This window comes from Elephas maximus, chromosome 2 (genome assembly GCF_024166365.1).
Source record: "Elephas maximus indicus isolate mEleMax1 chromosome 2, mEleMax1 primary haplotype, whole genome shotgun sequence".
Lineage (NCBI taxonomy): Eukaryota > Metazoa > Chordata > Mammalia > Proboscidea > Elephantidae > Elephas > Elephas maximus.
Genome location: NC_064820.1, coordinates 175,943,896 through 175,963,899, shown reverse-complemented (window position 1 = coordinate 175,963,899; position 20,004 = coordinate 175,943,896). Strand labels below are relative to the sequence as shown.

The window sequence follows — 20,004 nt, the reverse complement described above, 5'->3', positions numbered from 1 at the left end:
CAAAACCCATTGTTGTAGAGTCAGTTCTGACTCATAGTGACCCTATAGGACATAGTAGAACTGCCCCGTAGGGTTTCCAAGGAGCGGTTGGTGGATTAGAACCATTAGGCTCTTAACCACTGCACCATCAGGGCTCCTAAAAAACCCAAAACAAAACCTATTGCTGTTGAGTTGATACTGACTCATAGTGACTATATAGGACATAGTAGAATTGCCCCATAGGGTTCCCAAGGAGCACCTGGTAGATTTGAGCTGCTGAACTTTTGGTTAGCAGCCATAGTTCCTAACCACTACACCACCAGGGTTTACTCAGGGCTCCTAAGTATTCATAATTCTTCAAAAAAAAAAAACTTCTTATGTAAAATGGTACAACCACTTTGGAAATCGATTTGGCACGTCCTTAAAAAGTTAGAAATAGAACTACCATACGATCCAGCAATCCCACTCCTTGGAATATATCCTAGAGAAATAAGAGCCTTTACACAAACAGATACATGCACACCCATGTTTATTGCAGCTCTGTTTACAATAGCAAAAAGATGGAAGCAACCAAGGTGCCCATCAACCGATGAATGGATAAATAAATTATGGCATATTCACACAATGGCATACATCGATAAAGAACAGTGAGGAATCTGTGAAACATTTCATAACATGGAGGAACCTGGAAGGCATTATGCTGAGTGAAATTAGTCAGTTGCAGAAGGACAAATATTGTATAAGACCACTATTATAAGAACGTGGGAGATAGCTTAAACTGAGAAGAAAACATTCTTTCGTGGTTACGAGAGGAGGGGGGGAGGGAGGGTGGGAAAGCGGCATTCACTAATTAGATAGTAAGTAAGAACTACTTTAGGTGAAGGGAAAGACAGCACACAATACAGGGGACGTCAGCACAATTGGACTAAACCAAAAGCAAAGAAGTTTCCCGAATAAACTGAATGCTTCGAAGGCCAGCATAGCAGGGGCAGAGGTCTGGGGACCATGGTTTCAGGGGACATCTAAGTCAATTGGCATAATAAAATCTATTAAGAAAGCATTCTGCATCCCACTTTGAAGAGTGGCGTCTGGGGTCCTAAACACTAGCAAGCAGCCATCTAAGATGCATCAATTGGTCTCAACCCACCTGGATCAAAGGAGAATGAAGAACACCAAGGACACAAGGCGATTACGAGCCCAAGAGACAGAAAAGGCCAAATGAACCACAGACTATATCATCCTGAGACCAGAAGAACTAGATGGTGCCCAGCTGCAACCGATGACTGCCCTGACAGGGAACACAACAGAGAACCCCTGAGGGAGCAGGAGACCAGTGGGATGCAGACCCCAAATTCTCATAAGACCAGACTTAATGGTCTGACTGAGACTGGAAGGACCCTGGTGGTCATGGCCCCCAGACCTTCTCTTGGCCCAGGACAGGAACCATTCCTGAAGCCAACTCTTCAGACATGAATTGGACTGGAAATGGGTTGGAGAGGGATGCTGGTGAGGAGTGAGCTTCTTGGTCAGGTGGACACTTGAGACAATGTTGGCATCTCCTGCCTGCAGGGGAAATGAGATAGGGTGGAGGGGGTTAGAAGCTGGCAAAATGGATGCGAAAAGAGAGAGTAGAGGGAGAGAGTGGGCTGTCTCGTTAGGGGGAGAGTAATTGGGAGTGTATATAGGTTTTTGTGTGAGAGACTGACTTGATTTTTAAACTTTCACTTAAAGAACAATAAAAATTATTTAAAAAAAACAGTGGGGGAGGAAAAGTCAAACACCCTCAGGTTTACCTCTACTTCACCTATCAATAAGGGCAAGCAGCTTTCAACAGTGCACCTCACCTTGAGTGCGAAAGATACCACTGTACATCCTAGCATGCTGTACGTAAGTTGGCCACAGACGGAGTTCTGCCACATGAATTAAAAAAAAAAAGGCAATCAACCCTATCGCAGCCCTCTTCCTGCCAGATGCCTGTTTATTGGGGGCCGGTGGTGCTAGTCCCAGAACTGAACCCGGGGCTCCCAAATGGAAGGCAAGAATTCTAGCACTGAACCACCAACATCTCCTAGATTTTGGAAATACTGAGAGTATAAGGGAGGTACTCTGAGAAGCAGACACCAAGAGGAGATCAGCCCTGCAAGAGATGTCCTGGGGGAAACGCCCATGAGGGAAAATGGGGAAGGAGCCACAGGAACCTGGGAAAGCCAACAGACAATGCAGCTTTAAGAACGCCATTCACATTGCCGGCAACAAGGAAGTAATTCTGGAGAGAAGATGGAGCATTTCTTCACAGACTCATGTACTTAATATTTTAAATTAGGGTTTCTCAAACTATATTAATGAAAACAGAACAACCTGAATGAAAATAACAAGAAGATTCATGCATTGTAAAGAATGTAGCCAATGGTCACCAAACAACTTGTGTAGAAATTCTTTAATGGGAACCTAAACTGCTGTGTAAACTTTTATCAAAAACACAATAAAATATTATTTAAAAAAACCCCAACTTCCTGTATAATATACTTGATTGTTACCAGAAATATTTTGCCACTGGAATATAAAAATGGTGGTATGGGTGAGGCATAGGTTTTTTTCCTTTTTAATTGTTTTTGTTTGCTTGCTTTTCACCTCCCTAAATGGGTGTCTGAAGAATTTGAGAACGCTAGCCCTGGGAATAAAGTCTGAACTCTTTACTATTGTTTATAAGGGTTTCTGTTGAAGCTTTAGCCACTAGCTTGATCGGCATCATCTCCCGATACTATCTGTGTTACACCAAATTCTAGATTAGACTGCAGAATTTATTGGCCCCTGAAAATGTCCTTTTGTGCTTTTATGGATTTTGTACTTTCTCTTCTTTTTTCTCACCACTCATCTGTCAGTTTGTCATACTGCGGTGGCATATGTGTTGCTGTGATGCTGGAAGCTATGCCACTGGTAATTCAGATACCAGCAGGGTTACCCATGGTGGACAGGTTTCAGTGGAGCCTCCAAACTAAGACAGACTAGGAAGAAGGACCTGGTGGTCTACTTCTGAAAAAATTGGCTGGTGAAAACTTTATGAATAGCAGTGAAACACCATCTGATGCAATGTCGCAGATGAGGCACTCAAAATACAACTGAGGAAGACTTGCCTCAGGGTAGAACCAAAAAGACACCCTTTGCCGTCGAGTTGATTCTGACTCATAGCAACCCTATGGGACAGAGTAGAACTGCACCACAGGGTTTCTGAGGAGCACCTGATGGATTTGAACTGCCGATCTTTTGGTTAGCAGCTGAACTCTTAACCAGTGCACCACCAGGGTTGTCAACCTTAATGACATGGATGGAGTTAAGCTTTCAGGACCTTCATTCGCTGATGTGGCACAACTCAAAATGAGAAGAAACACCTGTAAACATACATTAATAATCAGAACATGGTGTGTACGAAGTATGAATCTAGAAAAATTGGAAGTTGTTAAAAATGAAATGGAGTTTCCAAGGAGTACCTGGTGGATTCAAACTGCCGACCTCTTAGTTAGCAGCCATAGCACCTAACCACTACACTACTGGGGTTTCCACTTTGAGTATATCCCACCTGAATTTAGAGACTATCTCAAGAACAGATTGATGCATTGAACACTAATGACCAAAAACCACCTGAGTTGGGAATGATATCAATGATATCATATGTGAAGAAAGCAAGAGGTCATTAACAAGACAGGAAAGAAGAAAAGATCAAATTGAATGTCAGAAGAGACTTTGCAACTTGACTTTGAATGGAGAGTAGCAAAAGTGAATAGAAGTAACGATGAAGTAAAAGAGCTGAACAAAAAATTTCAAAGGGTGACTTTAGAAGATAAAGTGTTATAATGAAATGAGGAAAGACCTGGAGTCGGAACCAGAACAGAAGAATGCACTGGGCATTTCTCAAGCTGAAAGAACTGAAGAAAAAATTTAAGCCGTATGTTGCCATATTGAAGGGTTCTATGGGAAAATACTGAAAGACGCAGGAACATCAAAAGAATATGGAAGGAGGAGTACACAGAGTCACTGTACCAAAAAGAATTGGTTGACATTCAGCCGTTTCAGGAAGTAGCATATGATCAAGAACCCATGGTACTGAAGGAAGTAGCCCCAGCTGTGCACTGAAGGCATTGTTGAAAAACAAGGCTTCAGGAATTGGCAGAATACCAATTGAGATGTTCCAACAAACAGATTCAGCATTGGAGATGCGCACTTGTCTATGCTAAGAAATTTGGAAGACAACTACCTGGCCAGCCATCTGGAAGAGATCCATATTTGTGCCTATTCCCAAGAAAGGTGGTCCAGTAGAATGCAGAAATTATTTAACAGTATTATTAATATCATACACGAGTAAAATTTTTTTGAAGATAATTCAAAAAGGGTTGCAGCAGTACACTGAGAAGGAACTGCCAGCAATTCAAGCTGGATTCAGAAGAGGATGTGGAATGAGGGTTATCATTGCTGGTGTCACATGGATCTTGGCTAATAGCAGAGAATACAAGGAAGATGCTTACATGTATTTTATTAACTATTTGACTCTGTGGATCATAACAAATTATAGATAACATTGTGAAGAATGGGAATTCTACAACAATTGTGCTCATGAGGAACCTATATATAGATCAGAAGGCTGTCATTTGAACAGGGGATACTGCATGGTTTAAAGTCAGGAAAGGTGTGCGTCAAGGTTGTATCCTTTCACCATACTTAGTTTGTATGTTGAGCTAATACTCCAAGAAGTTGGACTATATGAAGAAGGATACAGCATCAGGATTGGAGGAAGACTTATTAACAACCTGTGATATGCGGATGACACATGCTTGTTTGGTGAAAGTCGAGTGGATTTGAAACACTGATGAAGATCAAAGAGCACAGCCTTCAGTATGGATTGCACCTCAACATAAAACAAAAATTCTCACAATAAGCAACTTCATGGTAAACGGAGAAGAGATTGAAGTTGTCAAGGATTTCATCTTATTTGGATCCACAATCAATGCCCATGAAAGCAGTAGTCAGGAAATCAAATGGTAGATTGCACTGGGCAAATCTGCTGCAAAAAGACCTCTTTAAAGTGTTGAAAAGCAGAGGTATCACTCTGAAGAATAAGGTGCACCTGACCCAAGCCATAATATTTTCAATCACTTCTTCATGTGTATGCTGAACAGTGAATGAGGAAGAACAAAGAAGAATTGATGCCTTTGAATTATGGTGTTGGTTAAAAATATTGAATATACTACAGACTGCCAAAAGAACGAACAAATCTGTCCTGAAAGAAGTACAGCCAGAATGCTTTTTAGAAGGAAAGATGGCAAGACTATATCTCACATAATTTGAACATGTTACTGGGAGGGACCAGTCCCTGGAGAAGGGCATCATGCTTGGTAAAGTGAAGTAGTGAAAAAGAGGAAGACCCTCAAGGAGATAGATTGACAATCGCTGCAACAATGGTTTCAAGCATAATGACAATTGTGAGGATGGCGCAGGACAGGGCAGAGTTTCGTTCTGTTGTACATAGGGTCGCTGTGAGTCAGAGTTGACTCGACACCTAACAACAGCAGTTTCTCTTTTCTTGGAATATTTCTCCCTTGTTCTTGTTCTGTTAAAAACTCAGCTGCCCTTTGAGAGCCAGGTCAAACTTAGTTACTAATTTGTACAACCATAAACTTCTAATGTTCATTTATTCTGTCACCAGTATTGTATCGTAATTACTTTTCTCTATGTTTATCTTTTCATTAGACTGTGATTTGTTCACTTTGATGTATCTTTCATATGGCTCATACTTTACACTTAATGTTTGTTGAATGACTGGATATTTGAAACTGTTTTCGCTAGGCACTGTCGAGTCAGTAGCAATCTCACGTATATATAGCAGAACAAAACGTTGCCCAGTCTAGAATCATCATCACGGATGATTGAAAAAAATGAATGAAAAGAATATGATAAATTGAGGATTTGACAACTGGTTTTACATGAGATGTGCAGGAGAAGGGAAAGAACACGATGTCCTGGGAAGGAAAATTGTTATGTGGAAAACATGAAATCCTCACTTTTCTGACACCAGCTCCACGCACAGCACTTCTTCCTCTGATTCTGCGTAGAGCTAGGTCAGATACCACAAGTTAAAGGATACAGTCCTTGTAAGTGCCAAGTCTGCCGAAGAACTCAGACACCAGCCACAAGCTTGGGAGTTCCCATGATATCTTCACCCCTGACCTGCTGGCTACAGATTCTGGGTTTTCCCACTACTTCCTTAGGACACCAGCTGTAAGCTCATGGGTCTGTAGCCTCACTCACTTCTGACCTGCTGACTTCCACTACTCTTTTGAATTTGGTGATTCATCAGAAGGATTCAGAACTGATGGGAAGTGTTCTACTCTGATTATAGTTTTATTGTAGGAAAAAGGATACAAATGAAGAGCATTAGGGCAAAGTCTTGAGAGAATTCCACATGCAGTTTTTTCTTGTCCCCAAAAAGAGACATGCTGCCCTCCCATGTGTATCAGTATCTAACACAAACTAGGAAGTCCATGGAGCTTCCATATTCAGAGTCTTTTGGGGGCCTCATTATGTAATCATGGTTTATTGAACCATGCTCTTCCCACCACCCCCCACCCCAGGTCAGCTGGTAGTCATGCAACTTGTAGTCTTTCTAGCCCAGCCAGCCCCCACCTGTCACCTCATTAGCATGAACCATCAGATGTAGTCTGGAGGCCTGTCATCAAGGCACTTCAGTTACTGGGAAATTTCCAAGATTTTAGAGGTTGTCCTTTGGAAACCAAAGACAAAGGCCAAATTCTTTGGGTAAAGTTAATGTAAACCCCACAGAAATGGTGGTTATTGTTAGATGCTTTTGAGTCTAATAGCAACCGTATGTACAACAGAATGAAACCCTGCCCAGTCCTGCGCCGTCCTCACAATCGTTGCTATGTTTGAACCCATTATTGCAGCCACTGTGTCACTCCATCTTATTGAGGGTCTTCTTTTTTTTGCTGACCCTTTATTTTACCTAGCATGATATCCTTCTCCAGGGAGTGGTACCTGCTGGTAACATGTCCAAAGTATGTGAGATGAAGTCTTTCCATCCTTGCTTCTAAGGAGCATTTTGGCTGTACTTCCTCCAAGACAGATTTGTTCATTCTTCTGGCAGCCCATGGTATATATTCAGTATTCTTCACCAACACCATAATTCAAATGCATCAGTTTTTCTTTGGTTTTCTTTATTCATTGTCCACCTTTGCCATGTGTATAAAGCGATTGAAAATACCACGGCCTGGATCAGTTGCACCTTAGTCCTGAAAGTGACATCTTTGCTTTTTAACACTGTAAAGAGGTCCTTTGCAGCAGATTTGCCCAGTGCAATACGTCGTTTGATTTCTTGACTGCTGCTTCCATGGGTGTTGCTTGTGGATCCAAGTAAAATGAATTCCTTTACAACTTCAATATTGTCTCTGTTTTTCATGATGTTACTTATTGGTCCAGTTGTGAGGATTTTTGGTTTATGTTGAGGTGTAATCAAGCAAGGTTATGTCATCTGCACATTGCGGTTATTAATGAGTCTTCCTCCAATCCTGAGGCCATGTTCTTCCTTATATAGTACAGCTTCTCGGATTATTTGGTCCGCACGCAGATTGCCACATCTTTTTCTCTCTCTATTAGAGTGTAATTAATTGGGAAACTAAATTAGAATCAAATTTTTATTTCTCCTTCTCTCTCTTTCAATTTCTCCTACAGGTTATATCTTAAGTGTTGTGCTGCTAACCTTGCCCAGGCAGCATCTGGTTCAGCTTTACCTATATTTTTTGACTGCCCTTCTTCTCTATGCTGGACATCAAATCTCCAGGTAAGAATGTGATCCCATTTTTAACATGTATGGCTGAATTTAAAGTTTTCCTTTTCGATTAAAATACTTCATTATGAACAGTATTCAGAAGCTAAGGCAATTTTATTTAGTAGGTATCTAAAACAGTTTTTAATACTGGTTTTCTAAGGAAATAGTATCATAGAGGATTTATAGCTGGGATAATGCTCAAATTTTAGTTTTGCTTTTAAAAACTAGCTTAATATGAAATAGGCCTTAAGGTTATGTTTACAAAGATACCCATGAGCTGCCTCACATTGCCCAAGAAAAGGCAGTAGGAATATTTTGATAATTATGGATTTCACTCATCATTTTAGAAAGTCAGCTTATGTATAAGAAGTCAGCATAAGATTCAGAGTCATCTAAGTCAATTGGCAAAATACTGTTATGAAAACATTCTGCATCCCACTTTGAAATGTGGCGTCTGGGGTCTTAAATGCTAACAAGCGGCCATCTAAGATGCATCAATTGGTCTCAACCCACCTGGATCAAAGGAGAATGAAGAACACTAAGGTCACACGACAACTATGAGCCTAAGAGACAGAAAGGGCCACATGAACCAGAGACTTGAATCATCCTGAGACCAGAAGAACTAGTTGGTGCCCGGGCACAACCGATGACTGCCCTGACAGGGAGCACAACAGAGAACCCTTGTGGGAGCAGGAGAACAGTGGGATGCAGACCCCAAATTCTCATAAAAAGACCAGACTTAATGGTCTGACTGAGACTAGAAGAATCCCGGCGGTCACGGTCCCCAAGCCTTCTCTTGGCCCAGGACAGGAACCATTCCCAAAGACAACTCATCAGACGTGGAAGGGACTGGACAGTGGGTTGGAGAGAGATGCTGACGAAGAGTGAGCTACTTGTATCAGGTGGACACTTGAGACTGTGTTGGCATCTCTTGTCTGGAGGGGAGATAGGAGGGTAGAGAGGGTTAGAAACTGGCAAAATCGTCACGAAAGGAGAGACTGGAAGGAGGGAGTGGGCTGACTCATTAGGGGGAGAGTAAGTGGGAGTATGGAATAAGGTGTATATAAGCTTATATGTGACAGACTAATTTGATTTGTAAACTTTTACTTCAAGCACAATAAAAATTATTAAAAAAAAAAAAGATTCAGTCAGCTACCATGCAGAGTGGAGGAGTAATACAGATTATTTGGTGGGGTTAATTGTATAGCTCAGAACTACTGTTTATCAGTATTGTCTGCTTGCCCTAGACTAAGGCTAGACCTAAATTTTAAGACTTCGCTTTGCCAGTGGATATGAGCTTGCTGTTTTGGAACAGAATATTAAAATACAGACAAACCCAAAGTAACACAGTAAATGTGATGAGATCTAATAAATTTTGGGGATGTAATTTCTTTTGAAGCTTAAATTTCATTATTTTTAATTGAAATGTATATACTGTCATAAAATACACTCCCAGTTCCAAGAAGAGTGGCTGTTAACTTGCATATATAATGAGATATAATTATCTAATAAGAGGGCTGAAACAGATTTTTGTGTAGGCTTGAAATTTAATCTTAGAAGTATCATTTTTATATTAGCAGAACTGGATGGTTGACTTTTTAAAAACCTTTATTTTTTTCTGATTATAAAATCATACTGCTCAGTGTAGACAGCATATACAAACTTTAATGCTGTAATAATCACCTGAAATGATCATCCAGAGATAGACCTGTTAATATGCTAGTGTCTTTTCTCCAGTGTTTTATACCTTCCAGTTTTTGCTGCATCAGTGAATTCAGAGGGGTCCAAATACCTAATAACTAAATGGTCACTGGCATTCGGCCCCTCTTCTTGAAGCAGGAGCTCCATCTTCCATAACATTTCATTGAGTTATTTCTGAAAGTCCCTAAGGTGTTTCCCAGAAATTCAGTCATTTCACATTCATCTCTTTTGTTCTGCCTGGTTGATTTTCCTCAAGTATCAGAATGATACCTGGAAGGTGGTGTCTTTATCATTTGATTCTTGGCCTGGGTGTTTGCACTTATGTCAGAGTTGTAGAATCTGGAGCTGTTAAAGTAGTGTTGCATTTCTTTTAATCCTCGCAAGTGTTAAAGTCAAGCTGTGCTCCACTCGTAAGTAGAGGCGGTGACTTTCTGATTTTGTGTCACACAAGTGTATCTCTGTGTCTTAGATTCCTTCTTGAAAACAAGCTTCTGCTTGTAACATCTCTCCCTAGATCTTAGACCAAGAGTCCAGGGGCCAGGACTGACAGACAGCATGATGTCCTTTCCATTCCAGTACCTCCAGCCCCAAACCCTTAACAGTCTGTTCCTGAGACCTTACCCAAATGCTTGAATCTCAGCTCATGCTCAGGGTGGAGGCACTTTCCCATCTTTATTAATTCTTAAATAAAAATTGTGTCTGTAGGATATAACACAGTTGTAGGGTATGGGCTCTGCAGAGTCACCATTTTAGTGTGTAATGAGTGCCTGGGCACCTTAGAGGGACTCACAGATTTTTTGGATGGATGATTGGATAGGTTCAAATTCCAGGTTTCTAAGTAAGAAGAGCTAGTAAGTTATTAGCTCTGTAATTTTGGGTGCTACAGTTTCATTATCTGTAAAATGGTGGTAGTACCCATTAAGGCATTGTGGGGGTTCAGTAAGCTGAGGGCATGTAAAGCACGATTTCTGATATATAGCAAGTGCTCAGTGAATTAATTTTCACTAGCATTATGTCTTGTTTTCTATGCAGCAGAGTTTTGTGAGCATTTTCCTTTGTGGTTAGTCTTCAAAAAACGATTTTTAAATGGCATAGTATTCCATGGCATAGCTGTATATATGTTTTTAAAAAACCCAAAACCAAACCTATTGCTGTAGAGTCGATTCTGACTTATAGTGACCCTATAGGACAGAGTAGAACTGCCCCATAGAGTTTCCAAGGAGTGCCTGGCGGATTTGAACTGCCAACCTCTTGGTTACCAGCTGTAGCACTTAACCACTACGCCACGAGGGTTTCCTAATTTGTACTATATGGTGTTAAATCAGAAAAGATTAGCAAAGGTGTACTGTTCTCCAATTATTCATAACATGTCACATTTGATACAGTTTTGAGCATGGCATATGTATAAAATATTGAGGTTGAAGCTTTTTGTTAAAAAAAAAAAAACTGGTTTAGACTTCATAGCAGCTTTATAACCAAGTTTTTTTTATAACAGCTTTATTGAGATATAATTAGGATACTATTTAAAGTATATAGTTAGTGGTTTTCATATATTCAGAGTTGTACAACCATTACCACAATCGATTTTAGGATGTTTTCATCACCCCTAAAAGAAATCTCGTACAACAGTCACTCCCCATTTCCCACCAGCTCTCCCTGCCCCAGCCCTGAGCAACCACTGGTCTGTTTTCTATCAATTTACCTATTCTGGATATTTCATATAAATGGGATTGTACAATATATAGTCCTCTGTGTCTGGCCTCTTTCACTCAGCACAGTGTTTTCAAGGTTCATGTCATAGCATGTACTTTCTTTTCAGGGCTAAATATTCCATTGTATGTTCATACCACATTTTGTTTATCCACTCATCAGTCAGTGAACATTTGGGCCATTTCTCCTTTTTAGCTATTACGAATAATGTTGCTGTGAACATTCATGTACAGGTTTTTGTGTGTGAACATGTTTTTATTTTTCTTGGGTATATACTTGGGAGTGGAATTGTTGGATCATATGGTAACTTTATGTTTAATATTTTGCTGAACTGCATGTTTTCCAAATGGGCTTGCACTGTTTTACATTTCTTCAACCCTCATCCAGGTTCCAGTTGCTCTATATCCTTGCCAATACTTGTTATCTGTCTTTTTGATTATAGCCATCTTAGTGGGTGTGAAGTGGTATTTCATAGTGGTATTGATTTACATTTCTCTGGTGGCTAATGGTGTCTCACGTCTATTCATGTGTCATTGACTGTTTGTAAATCTGTGGATCTGTTCATATCCTTTGCCTACTTTTTAGTTGGTTTGCGTTTTTATTATTGAGTTGTAGGAATTTTTTATATATTCTAGGTATAGATTCCGTATCAGATACATGATTTCCAAAATTTTTCTCCCACTCTTTGAGTTGTCTTTTCACTTTTTTGATGGTACCTTTTGTGGGACAAAAGTTCTTTAATTTTGATGAAGTTGAATTTATCTGTTTTTCCTTTTGTCATGTGTGTTTTTGGTGTAATATAGAAGAAACCATTGCCTAATCCAGGGTCACGTAGATTTATGCCTGTGTTTTCCTCTGTGAGTTTTTATAGTTTTAGCTCTTATATTTAGGTTGCTTGTCTATATTGAGTTAATTTTTGTATGTAAGATAGATGCCTACTCGTTCCAGCGCCTTTTGTTGAAAAAGCTGTTCTTTCCTCACTGAATTGTCTTGACACCTTTGTCGAAATTACTTGACCATAAATGAGGGTTTATCTCTAGACTCTCAATTCTATTCTGTTGGTCTGTGTTAAGCTTAATGCCAGTACTACCCTATCTTGATTATTGTAGCTTTATAGTAAGTTTTGAAATTGAGAAATGAGTCCCAGGTGTCTCTTTGACTGGACACTTAAGTTATTCTCTTTGCGCTACTTTGTATTCCTCAGCTTTGTATTGCCTCAGCTCTCATTTCTTAAAAGGAAAATTAGTCCCAAATCATCTCACTTGAACCTAAGTAAATCTTATTTTTAAAATGCAGTGTTACGAATACTTAAAACATATTATAACATTCTGTTACTAATAGTGTCACAAGTTTTTAATATTTCCCGAGCTTTTACAGAAAGTTTTTAATCTTCTAATCAGCATTTTTTTAGGCTTTGTAGCTTGAACCAGTTTAGTTGTACCAAGGCAGAGTGTAATATGGTCCTGAGAAGGATAATCAGTGTTTGCATATTTCAGAAACTTTTTTTTTATTTTATTTTTCTTGGGTGTATACTTGGGAGTGGAATTGTTGGATCATATGGTAACTTTATGTATTTATATAGTAAAAGACATTTGCAAATAATATTAATATTTTAAGTGGAAAATTCCATAAACTCTTAAAAATCTGGGTCTCTATTTTTCCCTTATACGTGTACTCATAGAATAAAATTGACTATTCTTAAATGAATAAATACTTACTTGAAGTATGTCTTTAGAATGGTATCGCCACCCATCTGTCAGTTTTGTGGTGGCTTGCCTGTTGCTTTGATGCTGAAAGCTACGCCACTAGTATTTCAAACACATCAGAGTCACCTGCGGTGAATAGGTTTCAGCAGAGCTTCCAGACTAAGGCAGACTAGGACTAAAGGCCTGGTAATCTAAGTCTGAAAATAAGCCACTGAAAATCCTATAGATCACAATATTCTGTCTAATATAGTGCTGGAAGATGAGCCCCCTAGGTTGAAAGATACTATACAGTGGCTACAGCAATGGATTCAAACATGCCAATGATCATGAAGATGGCACAAGACTGGGCAGAGTTTTGTTATGTTGTACGTAGGGTTACCATGAGTTGGAGCTGACTCAATGGCAACTAACAGCAACAATATAGAATTTATATACCTTATAGGTCAGAAGAAAACCTGGTGGCATAGTGGTTAAGTGCTATGGCCGCTGACCAAAGGATCGGCAGTTCAAATCTGCCAGGCACTTCTTGGAAACTCTTCGGAGCAGTCCTGCTCTGTCCTATAGGTGTCAGTATGAGTTGAAATCGACTCGACGGCAGTGGGTTTGGTTTTTTGGTTTTTTTTTAGTTCAGAAGAATTAATTATTAGAAAATCCATGGACTCAGTATTGTATAAACATTTAATGTTTAATGTCAGATCTGCAATTCTTAAGTTAATAAACTACGCTTTTCGTTTTGGTTGATGTAAGGAGTGTATTTCCCATTACCAGTCCTACTTAAAATTGAGCCTGTTGAAACTAAGCGAAAATAAAAGAAAAACTCTGCGGTGACAAGACCATTATTATGAGAGTATGCTCGTGGTTAACATCCGTAGTTGTGCCTTTTTTCTCTAAAAATTTTTAAACGTCAGTATTTTAAAACTCCTGCTTTTACTGAGATTTATGAACTAATACATAAGTGTAGTATGTGTGAGACTTAAAAGTCCCATTAGAACTAGGTTTCAAAAGATGAAAGTAAGACTGTTTTCATCCCAGCTTGTGAGGCATGTTAGTTTCAAGTGTAAACCTTTCCCAAGAGTTACTTATACTGCAGATAGCTAGCCTTCTATCTTATTAAAAAAAAAAAAAACTATTTAAATCTTGTATAATCCAATCCTGTAGATAAGGGTTTCTCAGTCTAAGGACTGTGGGCATTTTGGGCTGGATAATTCTTTGTTGTGGGGCTGTCCTGTGCACTGTAGGATGTTAGTTGTGTGATTGCCTCTACACACTAGATGCTTGTAGCGCCTCCTTCCCACCTATTGTGACATCCAAAAAATGCCTCCAGACATTACCAGATGTTGTCTGGGAACAAAATTCTCCTGGTTAAGAACCACTTTTATAGATGAAGGAATTGTTAAAGGGGATTCTGTTGTTCATATACTGAACCTTTAATTTTGATGGGAATAAAATTGATCCATTTTAGTGTTTGACATATTTCTTCTTTTGAACATTATCAGAACCACATTCTAAATGTCTTGGGGGGCAAAAAGAAGCTGAAGGGAGATGCAGAGTGGTGACCATTTAAATAATTAAACTCTGGATAAATGAACTGTGGAGTCCCTGAGTGGTGCAAATGTTTAAGTGCTTGACAACTAGCTGAAAGATTGGTGGTTCAAACTCACCCGTTGGCACCTCGGAAGGCAGGCCTGGCAGTCACAACTTTGGAAGCCCCATCTGTGGAGCAGTTCTACTCTGCACACACAGGGTCACCATAAGTTGGAATCAAGTCAGCAACTAAAAACAACAACAAATGAACTGTTCAGTTCCTGACACAGTGCTGAGACTGTAGTTGATGTGCATAGGTATATACAGTAGGTTCTCAAATATGGGTTTGAATATCTCACTATCTGGAATCCCTTAGAATGAGCAATGCCTTCTGTTTACACATATTGCAAAAGAACCTAGAGGGCTCACTACTTCATTCCATATAAATGTAGGTTAGGTTTCTTTGAAATTATCATTGTTTAAAAGCTTGAAGTAAGTGGTTAGAATGTACAGGTTGTTCCTTGGTTGTCCAGTGACTCAGCCAGATTGCTTAAGGGAGACTGTCGTAAGGGTGTTTAATTAGTTGGTAAAGTGTAAGCTCCTAGGTTTTTTTGTTCGTTTTTTATTTATTTTTCAAAATTCATATGCTTCTCTTTAGAGCAAGAATTGTCCTAATCGCAGGCTGCTCTTGAGACCCTTTTCATATATCTTAACACATTCTTTATGCCAAAGACAGTTTAAATCAAAGGAGAAGAGGCTATCATCCAGTCGACTCCAACTGATGGAGATCCCATGTGTGTCTTAGTAGAACTGTGCTCCATAGCTTTTTAGTGGCTCATCTTTCAGAAGTAGATCATTAGGCCTTTCTTCTGAGCTGCCTTGGGATGGTCTCCAGTCGCCAACGTTGCGGTTTGCAGCTGAGTGCATTAACTGTTCGCACCACCCAGGAATTTTTCATAGGAGATTAGGGAGCTAGATTTTTCAGTGGTCAGCATTCTACTGATTGCACAAACGAAAATGAGGTTTAAGAAGGAAAAGATTTTATTTAGATATAAGTAGATACAAGGAATTCTTGCTTAATAATTTTACCCTCTAAATCTTCTAAATTGAAAAATTAATGTTTCTCTTGAGCATCTTCTAATTCAGTCTTAAAATAGTTAAAATTTTATTAAAAATCAGAAATTTCATTGCACTTGCCTCAGACTAATTTTTGGCCTAAAATGACTCATGGCCTTTTGGATAATTCCTTTTCTGGATGCTTCTATTTAGGCTTACTATCTTTTTTTTTTTTTATTGTGAATGACCAGCTGTGTTGGGACTGATTAACCAAGAGTTTTCATTGCCTTGAAATTGTGGATAACTTAGATATAGAGATCTTCGTTTGCATTGATCCTTATTTCAGTTCTCCTCCTAACTTTGGGAAGGAATGCCCAGATTCTCCTTCTAGAAGAAACAGCTTAGTAGTGGCTGCCTGGCATTGCTACATAGTTTAGCCTTTGCCATACCGACTGTCCAGGACCTGGCAAGCTAAGCCTCGTCCAAAGGAGGAATCTACAGGCTTTCTGGTCCTGACCGTCTGAACTGAAGTGGGGCCAAACAGGGAGGACTCTGAAGGACTCTTGTGAGAGAGACAGTTGATCAAAGGGGAAAGGGTCTAACGGGCCTAGAAAAATATTAATTTCTGTGGTTGAATGAGTGATACAAAGATCAGGTTGAACAGTAATGGGAGAGGTTCCAGCACTGGGTGGGAGCTGTTCCTAGTATCCTAGAGGAGGGCATAGTAGGAGGGCAGACGGGAAGAAACTGCTTACCATCAGGCTGTCGTGATTATGGTCTGAAGTTTGATTATTTATTCTTGGGATGTACACCTCTCTTGGTGACCTATAATCTCAACAAATGACCAAATAATGAAGACTATGCAGGGAGTGAAAAAGAATTAAAAGGAAAATTGTGAAAAGGATTAGAAAGTTCCAAGAGGGACTTCAAAAAAAAGGATAGGATAGGATAAAAGAAAAGGAAATAGTTACGTTAAAACCTTTTATAATAACTGTAAGGTAGAATGAGAGGTGAAATAAATACTTAAAAGTTGTAAAAGGCTGGACAGAACTAGCTAATTGAAAAAGGAAGAACCTGGAAACAGAGACTAAAAGGTAAGATTTTTAAATAGAGCTATGAACCTAAAAATAAAATATTTTTTAAAAGCTTTGCAGCATCCTGTATTTTTTCTTATAGCACTTAACTACAATTGTAACTTATTGTTAGGGTATTTGTTTAATATGTGTCTCCCTTCCTAGTTTGTAAAATTCATGATACTTTGTTTACTTCAGTAATCCCAGGGCCTAGCAGAGTGCTAACAACATATTATGTACATAATAAGTTCTTTTTAAGTAAAAAATTAAAGTACAGAAAATGTTAATTTCCCTTGTAAGTTTTGTTATGTGAAATTAGAATTTAAGGTAACAGAATCTAAAGGAAGACAAAGACTTTAAAAGAAGGTAAACTGCAGTAGGCTATGAAATAATGAAGGACAAACGTCTCAGCAGTAAGAAACTCTAGAGTAACGTTAAGCTGCTGAGTTACACTGTAAAACATCCATGATGTGAATAACAGAACCAAATAAAGAAAAGCATAACAGGGAACTCAACTCTATTCTTCCCTTGCCCTCCGCCCCCCTTCTACTTTCAGAGGCCTGCTTGGAACTTAGGCCCTTTTTTTGGGTACGTTTTTTGGGTTTTCACCACATGGCTAGAGGTCTTATAACTGTTGCTCCTCCTTTTTTAAAATGGAAGTGAAATTCACGTAACATAAAATTAATCATTTTAAAGCGAACATGATTTTAGTGGCATTTAACATTCACAATGTTGGGCAACCACTTCTTCTACCTAGTTCCAAAACATTTTCATTACCCCCAAAGAATCCATTAAGTGGTTACTCTTTACACCTTCTTTACCACCTCAACTACCAATCTGCTTTCTGTCTCTGTGGATTTATGCTGGACCCCATTTTAATTGGACCTATTGGAGAGGATATACTGTGGTCAAAAATATTTGGCTTTAGGGGCCTAAATAGTACTGGGACACAGAGTTCTCTCTCTGTTAAATATAAATTCATTTCTTTAATAGTGTTTTCAAAGACTTTGTAAGTATAAATGATACTTATGGATGGTGGCCCAGTGGATAAGAGCTTAGGCTGCTAACCAAGAAATCGTCAGTTCTAATCACCAGCTACTCCTTCGAAACCTGATGGGCCAGTTCTCTTCTGTCCTATAGGCTTGCTTTGAGTTGGAATCATCTCGACAGCAATGGTTTTTTTTTTTGTTGTTGTTTAAATCTAATTTACAGAGCCCAACTGCCACATCTTTCTCCTTGAGAGCTGCTAGTGGGTTTTGAACTGCTGACCTTCTGGTTAGCAGCCAAATGCTTTAACCGCTGCACCTGCAGGGCTCCTTCAGTAATAATTGCAGCCTAGGAAACCCTATGGGAGTATTTCTGCTGTCCTATAGGGCCACTGTGAGTCCATGGCAAACACCAACAACATTAAAACAGGGTCTCTCAACCATGGCAGGATAGACATGTTGGACTTAACAATCTGTTGTTGTGGGGGACTGTCCTGTGCATTGTAGGCTATTTGGTAGCATCCTTGGCTTCTACCCACTAGATGTGATAAACAACGCCGCCCCCCCCCCCCCGCCACCCATGTCTAACAACCAAAAATACCTCCCCTCGGGCAAAATTCCCCCAGTTGAGAAGTACTGCATTAAAATTATTCCTCTCGAGATTTTGGCTTTCTCTTTGAATAGAAAGAGAGATAATGTATATTAGAAATAATCACATAGAGTGGGAGAAAATGATTATTAAATCACTTAGGAGCTTATTTCTAGCCATTGGTAAACCTGCTCGATTTTAATGTTTTAATGTTATTTTAGTTTTTAATTTTGATTTTTGGCAGCACCTTTTTGGGTGGTTGTGTAAGGGTCATTCTCCATTTTGGCTAGGCTACGATGCCAAAGGAATTAAACTTGATTGCCTTAATAGGAAGTAATTTCATGGAAAAAGTAAATATTGTCATATGAGTTTATTCAGAAATACTTGAAAATAGTTTCAAACTGTTTTAAAATGAAATGAATTAGGCTTTCAACAGTTGAAGAAAAAGGAAGAATTTCTGCATATTTCCCTTTAATGTCAAAAGAGCTTAAGGGAACTATCTTTCAGTGCTGCCAAATGTAACAATAATACCTTAAATACTCCATTTCTGTGCTCTTCCAGTGCCCTAAAAGTTAATGTGTTCTCAGAGTGTAAAGGCTTTCTGATGACTTAAACCTTGTTATTTAATCTACTGAATCTATGTAATAAATCTCATTATTTCTCAGTAATCACGTGTAAAATGGATTAAATTTAAAAAGGAATAGCTAAAATTTGTTTCAAAATAAATTCGTAGCCTAATTATACCCCCTGTAGAGTTGAAAATGACAATTTTTTAAAGCTTGTTCAGCTCTTTTAACTACTTTGTGATTTTGCCTGTAACTAATGAAATTTAATTAGGAACAATACTATGGGAAACATAGGATGGGGACAGGTGAAGGAGAACCAAAAAAGGGGAAGTTTAATGTGATATTAGCAAGTAGTATTAACAGTAAGTGTTGGGGAGATGGCATCTCAACTGGCTTTACATTGGGCTTAAAATATTTAATGAGGTCATGGGAAGAAAGAAAATTCTACAAAATGGAGCTTTAGCTGCCTTCTCTGCGTACTAAAATTCAGTTTCAATAAATTTTATCTATTTCCAGTGCTTGGAGGAAGAAAATGAAGGCCATCGTTATATAATTCTTTATACCTAAATTGTTTCTGAATATAAACGAAAAGAAACAGGTATTATTAACAACATGCTCTTATAAGAATACGGTGCTTTAGCTGCTTTTCTTCCTCATATTGCTTGGAATGTATCTAATACAGTCTTATTGTTTATTTAGGGACTATGTTAGGAGTGAACTGGAGTCTGCCTACGAAGGACCAATGTATTTAGAACCTCTCTCTATGAATCGGTTTACTACAGCCTTAATAGGTAAGTATTATAAAAGAGTTGAAAGTGTAGGTAGCAACCACCCAGTTTTACTGTCTTATAAAATTGGTGCATGCTTAAAAAAAACAGAATTGGAAAACTCAGTTGCTCATGGTGACTCTTTCCAAATACAGACATTGTTAAATGTATGTTTTCTTAGTCTTTTTTTTCCTGGTCACAGCCTTGAAAACCCGGTGAAGCAGTTCTCATCTACACATGTGTGGTTGCCATGAATTGCAGTCACCTCGACAGGAGCTAATAACAACCAGTGTACATATCCCATAGTTGCTTCTTTCTTTTCTTTTTCCTTAAGAGTATCTTAAGAGTTTGAGGAAATTAATTTTTATGTAGAGTAAGAGTAAAATGAAATATGTAACGTCTGACATTTATTTATTGTTGTTTAGGGCTATCACTCTATAAATTGCCTGGAACCTCAAGAGCTTACCACACGATTGAAATAATCAGGTAGCAGAACGTTAAAAATAGAGGTGT

The 20,004-nt window shown here is 38.9% G+C and overlaps 1 protein-coding gene across 4 annotated transcripts in view; it reads left to right on the top strand.

Annotated features, from left to right (window-relative positions):
* Positions 1-20,004, top strand: part of RNF145 (ring finger protein 145) — a 61,986-nt gene that overhangs the window by 12,499 nt on the left and 29,483 nt on the right. For all 4 annotated transcript variants that reach the window (XM_049874232.1, XM_049874234.1, XM_049874233.1 and 1 more), the window contains exons 3-4: positions 7,717-7,825; positions 19,424-19,515. In XM_049874232.1, coding sequence (XP_049730189.1) covers positions 7,717-7,825; positions 19,424-19,515 — 201 coding nt within the window. The remainder of the gene's footprint in view (positions 1-7,716; positions 7,826-19,423; positions 19,516-20,004) is intronic.